This window comes from Miniopterus natalensis, chromosome 2 (genome assembly GCF_054644295.1).
Source record: "Miniopterus natalensis isolate mMinNat1 chromosome 2, mMinNat1.hap1, whole genome shotgun sequence".
In the NCBI taxonomy this organism is placed as follows: domain Eukaryota; kingdom Metazoa; phylum Chordata; class Mammalia; order Chiroptera; family Miniopteridae; genus Miniopterus; species Miniopterus natalensis.
The window spans coordinates 35,137,859-35,146,814 of record NC_142082.1 but is presented as its reverse complement, the minus strand read 5'-3'; the positions used below and the strand labels follow the sequence as shown (position 1 = coordinate 35,146,814).

Genomic DNA, 8,956 nt, shown 5'->3' with positions numbered 1-8,956 from the left:
GCCTGGGCTTCTGGGCATCTACCCCGAGGGTAACAGGGTCTTTAAACGAATTCCAAACAGCCCCCTCCCTCGCGGGGACCGATGCCCAGTGTTTACTGCTGTAATCGGAGCAGGACGCAGGCGGCTGGGGAAGCGGAGCAGCGGGTGGGGGCCCCGGCCCCGGAGGGGGGCGGTGTCTGAGTGAGTGTCCACAGAGTGGGAGGAAGAGGCATGCACCTGTGTTTTCAAGACCACGGAGCAAGTTTGCAAAATGGGGAGAAGAGGGATAAGGCGAGTCACAACCGATCAAGACACTGGCCCCCGGGCAGCTCCCCGCGGCGCGCTGCAGGCGGGGCCCGGGGCCTGTAGTGTCCCAGCGCGCAGGGCTCCAGTCCCGAGGCCCGGCGTTAGCCACGTTCTCGAGCTGCCAGGGGTACCGGCTTTTGGTGCCCGCCAGTAGAGGCCCGGGTCTGCGGAGAGTCGGTGGCCTCTGCGGAAGGGGGGATTGCAGGGTGCTGTCCCCTCCCGGCCCGCGCACCAGCCCTGCGGGTGGCCAGGCTCAGGGCGCGCTGCGGCCGGCGGGGACGGGAGCCGCAGCGCCTGGAGCACTGGCGGAGGGAGGGAGCCTCGCAGGCCCCGGCGGCCGCTCCGATCCGCAGCGGCGGGAGCTGCGGGGAGCTTCGAAGCCGCTGGGGAGGAGCGGTGGACCCGCCGCGGGGCGGGGGCGCAGGATTGACGGGGCCGGTGCAACCAATGGCAGCGTCGGGAGGGCGGACGGGGCGGGAGCCGCGGTTTAAGGGGCGGTGTGACCGGGAGGCCGGGCCTGGAGCGGCGGGAGGGAGGCCGGGGTGGGAGATACTAGGGCTAGGGAGGAGGGGAGAGGAAAAGGAGGAGACAGAAAATAAAAAAATAAAGAAAAGGCTTTGGCGACGGTGGCGCCCACTGAAATAAACAGGCGGGGGCGGTGGCGAACCGACCCCACCTCAGCTAAAAGGGGGGAACCTGCTTTGGCCTCTGCATTTGCTCGGGCCGCGGATTCCGCTCCGCCTTGGCGGGTGCGGCCGTCCGCTTCGGGTCCAACGCCCCAGGCCGACTGGAGAGAGGGAGCGAGCGAGCTGGAGATCACTTTTTTTTTATTGTTATCGTTTTACAGCCCAGGCTCCCCCTCCTCTCTCTCTCTCTCTCTCTCTCTCTCTCTCTTTTCCTCCCTCCCTCTCTTTCTCTCTCTCTCCCTCTCCCTCTCTGCTCGCCTACTCCCCTCCCACAGCCCCCTTTCCTCTCCTCCCCCTCCCCTCCTCCCGCACAACTTAAAGAAAGAGGGAGCGGCGCGGCAGCCTCCTTCATCTGGGGGAATTCGTGGCCGCTGCAAGTTGCCCAGGCCGGGCGCAGCCAATGCCGAGCGCGGAGGAGGAGGTGGGCTGAACTCCGCGGCCGCCGCGCCGAACAATACGGGCCGCGCGCGGGAGGAAGAGGCCGGCGGAGCGCGCCGCGGAGAAAGCGCCTGGCCTGCGCCTGCCGCCCCAGCGCCCCGGCGGCGGTCAGGTGGAGCTGCAGGCGCGCCGGGCCCCGGCGCCAAGCGCAGAGCTCGCCTGCGTGCACCCCTCGCCGGCCCGCCTGGCCCGCGCACGGCCGCCGCTCTCGGGTATCGTGGCCCCGCGGCGACTGTGATTTCATTTTCCCGGTGCCTCTGGGCGCTGCCGGGCCCGGGGTCCCGCACGGCGTCCGAGAGCGAGTGAGTGCGTGCGCGCGCGGGTGCGCGCAGGGGTGGGGGCCGCTGCGCTCGCCCCCAACCGGCCCCCCTCTCCGCTCCGCTCCCCGCGCCTCCCTACTGCTCCCTCCTCCCGCCCGCCCGCCCCTGCCCTGCCCGCCGCCCGCCCCCGCCGCAGCTCCTTTAATACACTTTGGTTCTCCGACTGGCTTTGGACTCTTCTCCTCCTCCACCTCCTCCTCCTCCCGCGCCTCCTCTGCGGCCGCCTCCTCCTCTTCCTCTCCGCTCCTGTGCTCGGCTCCCGGCCGCCCAAAGCAGATCCAGGCGGCTGCGGCGGAGCAGGAGCGCGGGTCCAGCGGCTGAAACCTCACCACCGCCGCCGCCTGCGCTCGGAGCCGGGCGGCCGCTGGGCTCGCTGCGCGCGGAGCGGGAGCGGGAGCCTAGAAGGCGAGGGTCTCGCCGGGGCCGGCGGGGCGGGCGGGCGCGCTGGCCATGCTCCTGGACGCGGGGCCGCAGTTCCCGGCCATCGGGGTGGGCAGCTTCGCGCGCCACCATCACCATTCGGCCGCAGCGGCTGCGGCCGCCGCCGCCGAAATGCAGGACCGCGAACTGAGCCTGGCTGCGGCGCAGAACGGCTTCGTGGACTCGGCGGCCGCGCACATGGGCGCCTTCAAGCTAAACCCAGGCGCGCACGAGCTGTCCCCCGGCCAGAGCTCGGCGTTCACGTCGCAGGGCCCCGGAGCCTACCCCGGCTCCGCTGCGGCTGCCGCCGCGGCCGCGGCGCTCGGGCCCCACGCCGCGCACGTCGGCTCCTACTCGGGGCCGCCTTTCAACTCCACCCGGGACTTCCTGTTTCGCAGCCGCGGCTTCGGGGACTCGGCGCCGGGCGGCGGGCAGCACGGGCTGTTCGGGCCAGGAGCCGGCGGCCTGCACCACGCGCACTCGGACGCGCAGGGCCACCTCCTCTTCCCCGGCCTCCCTGAGCAGCACGGGCCGCACGGTTCACAGAATGTGCTCAACGGGCAGATGCGCCTCGGGCTGCCCGGCGAAGTGTTCGGGCGATCAGAGCAGTACCGCCAGGTGGCCAGCCCGCGGACCGACCCCTACTCGGCACAGCTCCACAACCAGTACGGCCCCATGAATATGAACATGGGTATGAACATGGCAGCGGCCGCGGCCCACCACCACCACCACCACCATCACCCTGGTGCCTTTTTCCGCTACATGCGGCAGCAGTGCATCAAGCAGGAGCTCATCTGCAAGTGGATCGACCCTGAGCAGCTGAGCAACCCCAAGAAAAGCTGCAACAAAACTTTCAGCACCATGCACGAGCTGGTGACCCACGTCTCTGTGGAGCACGTCGGCGGCCCGGAGCAGAGCAACCACGTCTGCTTCTGGGAGGAGTGTCCGCGCGAGGGCAAACCCTTCAAGGCGAAATACAAACTGGTCAACCACATCCGCGTGCACACAGGCGAGAAACCCTTCCCCTGCCCCTTCCCGGGCTGCGGCAAGGTCTTCGCGCGCTCTGAGAACCTCAAGATCCACAAAAGGACCCACACAGGTAACCGCGGGCCGGCACAGGGACGGGACGCGGAGGGGAGAGAGGCTGTGGTTGGTTTGCTGAGAGAAACGCACCGACCGCCAGCCTTGACTCTGGAATGGGAGTTGTTTTTGTGTGTGCGAGAGAGCCAACAGATTGTTTTTGTTGGAAAATGAAAGAATATTACTGGGCTGGGTTTTTCCATGTGTGGAAATTGAGTTTTAAATAACCAGGGTAACATCAAATGTATGCTTTGGGTGATGCAATTGCTTCACCCGGTTCATAATTGCTCAGCCTGGTTAATAATTTCCGTTCTAAATAGAGCGCACAAAATAAAACTGCTCTCCAACTCCGTGCCTGGGAATGGAGCCTAGAGAGGATTTGCCAGCTTGTCTGAATGTGCTTTTATGCTTCGGGTGTGTCTGTGTTTGAGTGGCTTGTGTGTTTTCCCACTTATTTTATTCGAGGTCTAAACGTCCTTCCAGGACTGTTTCCCATTAAATGAATCTGGTGTGAGCCGAAGCAGCAAAGCATTTTTCATTTTTAAAGCTCATCTTGGGGTTGGTCTCGAGGCTTTACGGTGGGATCGCAGTAGTTTGGGATATCCTCTAATGGGTACCAGAGGGTTTGCAATTCCAAACTTGGACCAACATCCCCGTTAGCGAGCGCCCGGGGCAGCGCAGCCGCGAGAAGCAATCGCGTGACATGAGAGAACCGCAAAAGAACGCGCCTCTCGCTTCATAGATTATTCATCTATGACCAGGACCCAGCCAAAATTGTGCCAGACGATTTCCTAAAAGAAAGCCAAATGTTTTAGCAACTTCCCCCGTCAATATTTACTCCGAAGTGGGGATGCGCCAGCGGCCTATTGTTCTCTTCCGGGAAGGGAGGGAGGCGAGGTGCTAGACAAGCTTTTAACAAGGTTTAAAATTTGAGAAATTTATTTGCATGAAATGCTTGCTTTCGAGTCCTGTGTCTGAGCGGATGTCTTTAAAAAACAATTTAGGTGCTAATGGAATTTAACGTTAAATGGTCCCCTTTCCAAGTGGAACAATGTTAGTTCTCACACCTCTAAATGACTCCAAGCGTTTGGAATTCTGGCAACAGGATGCAGGGGCCGCCAGAAAATTAACAGGAAGATTTTGAAAGCCTTTGCTAATGCACCCACCCCCAGTGCCCAGCCTGTGCTTCTGCAGTCCCTAGATGCTGCCTTATCTCTAATATTTACCTTTTCCCCCAGCTTATTAAAACACACACACACATACACAAAACCCCTGGAAGTGAGACTAGAATTATGGTTAATTTAATTTGCAGAATTTTGGATGAAAAATACTGGCTCAGTCCCTATGCACAGCCCGTCCCCAAACAACACGCAGCAACTCCAAATCTAATTGCCTACTGGCCCCAGAGAGAAACCGACAGCAGTCCAGCAGTCTGTGTGATTTTCATAATGCCCCAAATATTTTGTCATAATAACAGCTTCTCCGTGGCGAGACGAACTTGTCGGAAGCTACAAATCCAAGAAGCTCTATTGAAAGGCGGGCAGGACCGGGTGCTACCCCAAATTAAAAATCTGAGGAACTGGGCATCAGTCTGGAAGAAAGTAAACTATAAAATAAATGAGCCAGGACCGTCCAGTGGAAAGGGTTAATTTCATCTTAGTTCTGCCACAGAGGGGACCCATCTGCTTCAGGGACCCAGGCCCTTCTCAGTCTGCTTTCCTCCTCGCAGAGGCCTTGCCCCCTCCAGGGTGGGTGGGAGTTCCCCGGGGGGGCTCTGGGTGTCCACAGCCAGTGCCCATGTTTACCTTCCACAGGGGAGAAGCCGTTCCAGTGTGAGTTTGAGGGCTGCGACCGGCGCTTCGCCAACAGCAGTGACAGGAAGAAGCACATGCACGTCCACACCTCCGACAAGCCCTATCTGTGCAAGATGTGCGACAAGTCCTACACGCACCCCAGCTCTCTGCGGAAACACATGAAGGTACCAGCGGGGAGGCCGGGAGCAGGGCGCGCAGGCCGGCCGCGTGGCGGGCGCGCGACCAGCCTGAGCAGCCCCGGCCGGCCTCGGAAGGGCATGGGTTCCCCGGGGCCAGGCGGCAGGGGCGTTTCTGGGGCGCTCCTCCGGGGGCCCGGCCCCACAGCAGCTGCACTCACACCCAGTCCCCTTTGGTCTCCCCTCCCGGCTTTTGTCTTGCAGGTCCATGAGTCCTCCCCGCAGGGCTCTGAGTCCTCTCCAGCCGCCAGTTCGGGCTACGAGTCGTCCACGCCCCCGGGGCTGGTGTCCCCCAGTGCCGAGCCCCAGAGCAGCTCCAACCTCTCGCCCGCGGCGGCGGCGGCGGCGGCGGCGGCGGCGGTGTCCGCGGTGCATCGGGGCGGCTCGGGCGGCGGCGCGGGCGGCGGCGGCTCCGGCGGCGGCGGCGGCGGGGGCGGCGGCGGGGCGGGCGGCGGGGGCGGCGGCAGCTCTGGCGGGGGTAGCGGGACGGCCGGGGGCCACAGTGGCCTGTCCTCCAACTTCAATGAATGGTACGTGTGAGGGGCCGCGGCCTCTCCCTCTCCCCGTCCCCACCCCGACGCAGCAGCCCTCCGGCGCCGAGGGCGTCCTGTGATTGTGTTGTTAAAATTATGAATCTGATTTTTATGATGATGAAAATGATTTTACCAGCAGAAGGACTTTTTAAACTTTTTTTTTTTTTTTTTAATAATCTAGGCATGAAAAGCAAAAATATCCCTAACAGAATCTCTGAAGCTGAAAATATAAAATAAGGAATAAAAAAATAATAAAAATAATAAAAATCCATAAAAATATTAAACCAAACCTCCCTTTCCTTCCCGTATGCCCACTTTCCTTCGCAGCCCGTTCCCAGTCTTTTAGCAAACTGTGTACATAGCGGACTCCTTCCTTCTCCGAGGTGGTTTTAATGGCTTCTTGGTGTATAGAAGTTTGTCCATTTGTAACGCTCTGGATTGCGTCCCCTGCCTTTTCTTCCCTTCCCCAAAGTGATGGGCTTTTTCTTTTCTCTTTTTAGTTTACTCGGTTTCTTTTTAAGTAATGTGGAAGAAAATGGTTTATTTTGTATTGTGGTATTGAATATTGTGTTCCTTTTATGAGGCAACTTGATTGTAAACTTCATGCAACTATAGACTGGAAAAAACGAGCCGTGCCAAAGTCTCCCTTCTGTTTCTTCAACGTACTGATCAGCAGCACACACATCCACACCGTCACCACCAACGCTTGTGAATGTATTTTTCTGTTAGCTGGGTTTACATGTGATGTTTTAGTGCTTTTTGCAAGTTCAATTTGTTAGTTCCTGTATGAAAGATTGTGGGGGGAAATAAACGTCGTGCCGTTAGCTTTTTCCTTAATAACACCCTTCCTTCTGTAAATACCCGTTACCATATTTATCCATTTGTAATTAAATTATGGTATTAACTTGCTACAGAGGAAACAATATTTATAAAGAATGTTTCTTAACTATAAATATGTACAATTGTGGGCATAAACTGTTTCAGATTTTTTATTTGAAGGTTTTAAGTGGTTTGATCATTTCTTGTGATATGTTTTGAAAGTAATGCATACAGAAATATAATAAAATGTGTTGAAACTGCATGAACATACTATTTTTTCTAGCAAAGTTATTGAAGAAAATGGGAACTGGCAGCTGAGAGTCCGCGTGGGTATGGATCAGCTGCCTGAATGAATGGGAGACACCACCTCACATTCTGGGGAGGAAGGTGTATGTATGCGTAGAAACCGGGCCAAACTCCCCCTTTGGCAGAAAGTCTCAAAATTCTTTTCTATGTCCTTTGTTTCATAGCTGAGAGTGAATTAAATTTTTGGAAGCCCCTGTGAGGAAGGGCGGCAGGAACCTCCAGAGTTTCTAATGGCTCCATTATCTGAGGGAATGCCTTTCTTTCAGCTATTTGGACTGGATTTAGGAGCACTAAATATTTCCTTTTTCTTTGTTTTCCCTCATCCCTGCCCCCTTTCCTCTCCCTCAGAAAAGCTGAGGTACAGTTATTTTTAATTGCACGTTTAAAACTGAGCTGAGTACTTTGTTTTTGAACTTGGCCCAATGATTACAGTTTAAGGGACCATTTCTACCAAAAGGGGTGTTTTTTGTTTTTGTTTTTTTTCCCTCTTGAAATTTTTAACAGTTTGCCCAAGAAATCCTGCTTATCTGCACAGCCACTGCACACAGATAAGCAGAATGTTCATGAGAAGGTAATAAATTGACTACATTTTAATTTAGGAAAGCAACAAACCGTTGGCCCAAAATGAAAGCGAACCGCTTCAAGAATTCAGTGAAACAATAAAAGACTAACATAGCCAAGTGGCAGTGAGGCAGAGCTCTGACCACCAGCTTTCTCTGTTTGCAGCCTCACTACTCTCCTCCTCTGCAAGAGTTTATCAGAATTTCCAAACAAGTCGCTCCAAGGAAAAAGGCAATTTTAATAACTGAAGGGTAGGAGTGGGGAGAATTCTTTTCAAATCCCATCAAGATATCTTCATCTTCCTTAGTATCTTTGGTTCTCGGAGAGGTCCTGGCAGCCCCCAAGTCACACTCCCGAACCCAGTGGTGAAGGATTTGGGCAGCAGCAACACCACCTCCCTAGAATCACCCAGCCCACGCGGGGCTCTGCTGGCGGAGACCAAGAGCAGGGGTGGCTGCTGCAGAGACCGTTGTCTCTCTCTCCCCTTCAGGCCCTCGACTGGTCCCCAGGACCTGGCAGACTAGGCCGGAGGGCTGCTTAAGAAGAGAGGCAACCCTGACCTCTTAGAGACCATGACACCTATTCAATGGGGAGGGAAAGACTCCAGCTTGGGGGCTGTGTGTGTGTGTGTGTGTGTGTGTGTGTGTGTGTGTGTGTCCCAGAGGGTGACAGATGCTGGACTAGCCCTCCCCAGCAGCCCAGCGAACTGCCCAAGCGCCAACTCCTGAAGCAATCAACCCTATTAAAATCAAATTTATAACCCCTAATAATATTAAGGAAAATTATTAAAATAATTGGCATATGTTACTGATCCTTGGGAGATTTCATTAAACACATTATAAGCTGTGAGGAAAATCCTTTAGGGTTTTCCAACGCTCTCCACCCTTGGGGGGTGGGGGGTGTGAAGGAATCAGATAAAAAATTCGGCAGAACTTGGGCTAGAATGAGATGACCTATTCTACATGTTTTAGACTCCCCCCCCCCCCCCCGTGTGTGTGTGTGTGTGTAAATTAATTGGCTTTGAGACACCTCCCAAATCTGAGAAGATAAAAGGGGGGGGGATTTAGTATCAACTCAAGGCCTTAGAGCTTTGCTTCTCATGTGGGGGAAGAAGGAAAACAGCAAGAAGAGGTGGATGGCCTCACAGCCTTGGCTGGATCGCTTTCCAGATCCGAACGTCGTCGGAGAGCTGCCGGCGCATCCCTTAGGCCTCCCGGCGCCGTCCTGGTTACCAGCAGGCTATAAAAACCGGGAGGAGGCTGGCGTGAGGAGGTAGAGCACAGCCTGGGAGCGGTCCCCCAGTCCACCCTAGGATGTGAGGAACAGATAGGAGCAGCTTTCCCGCAAAATGGCTCCTAGTTCTCTGGCCCCTGCGTCCCACCGCTTTGTCCAAACAAGTCACGGACCCGACGGCGTGGCCCAGCCTCCGCCTTTCTCTAGGGCCCCTTCGATTCCCAGAGACAGGCTGGGGGGTGGGAAGAGAGGGCACAGGGTGAGAGTGTCAGAGATACCCGAATT

The 8,956-nt window shown here is 56.7% G+C and overlaps 1 protein-coding gene across 1 annotated transcript; it reads left to right on the top strand.

Moving 5' to 3' along the window:
- Window positions 1-2,117: 2,117 nt before the first annotated feature.
- ZIC2 (Zic family zinc finger 2) lies at window positions 2,118-6,841 on the top strand. Its single transcript, XM_016203808.2, has 3 exons — window positions 2,118-3,248; window positions 5,044-5,207; window positions 5,424-6,841. Exons 1-3 carry the CDS (start codon window positions 2,180-2,182, stop codon window positions 5,757-5,759), a joined length of 1,569 nt encoding a protein of 522 aa, XP_016059294.2. The 5' UTR covers window positions 2,118-2,179; the 3' UTR covers window positions 5,760-6,841.
- The last annotated feature ends 2,115 nt before the right edge of the window (window positions 6,842-8,956 follow it).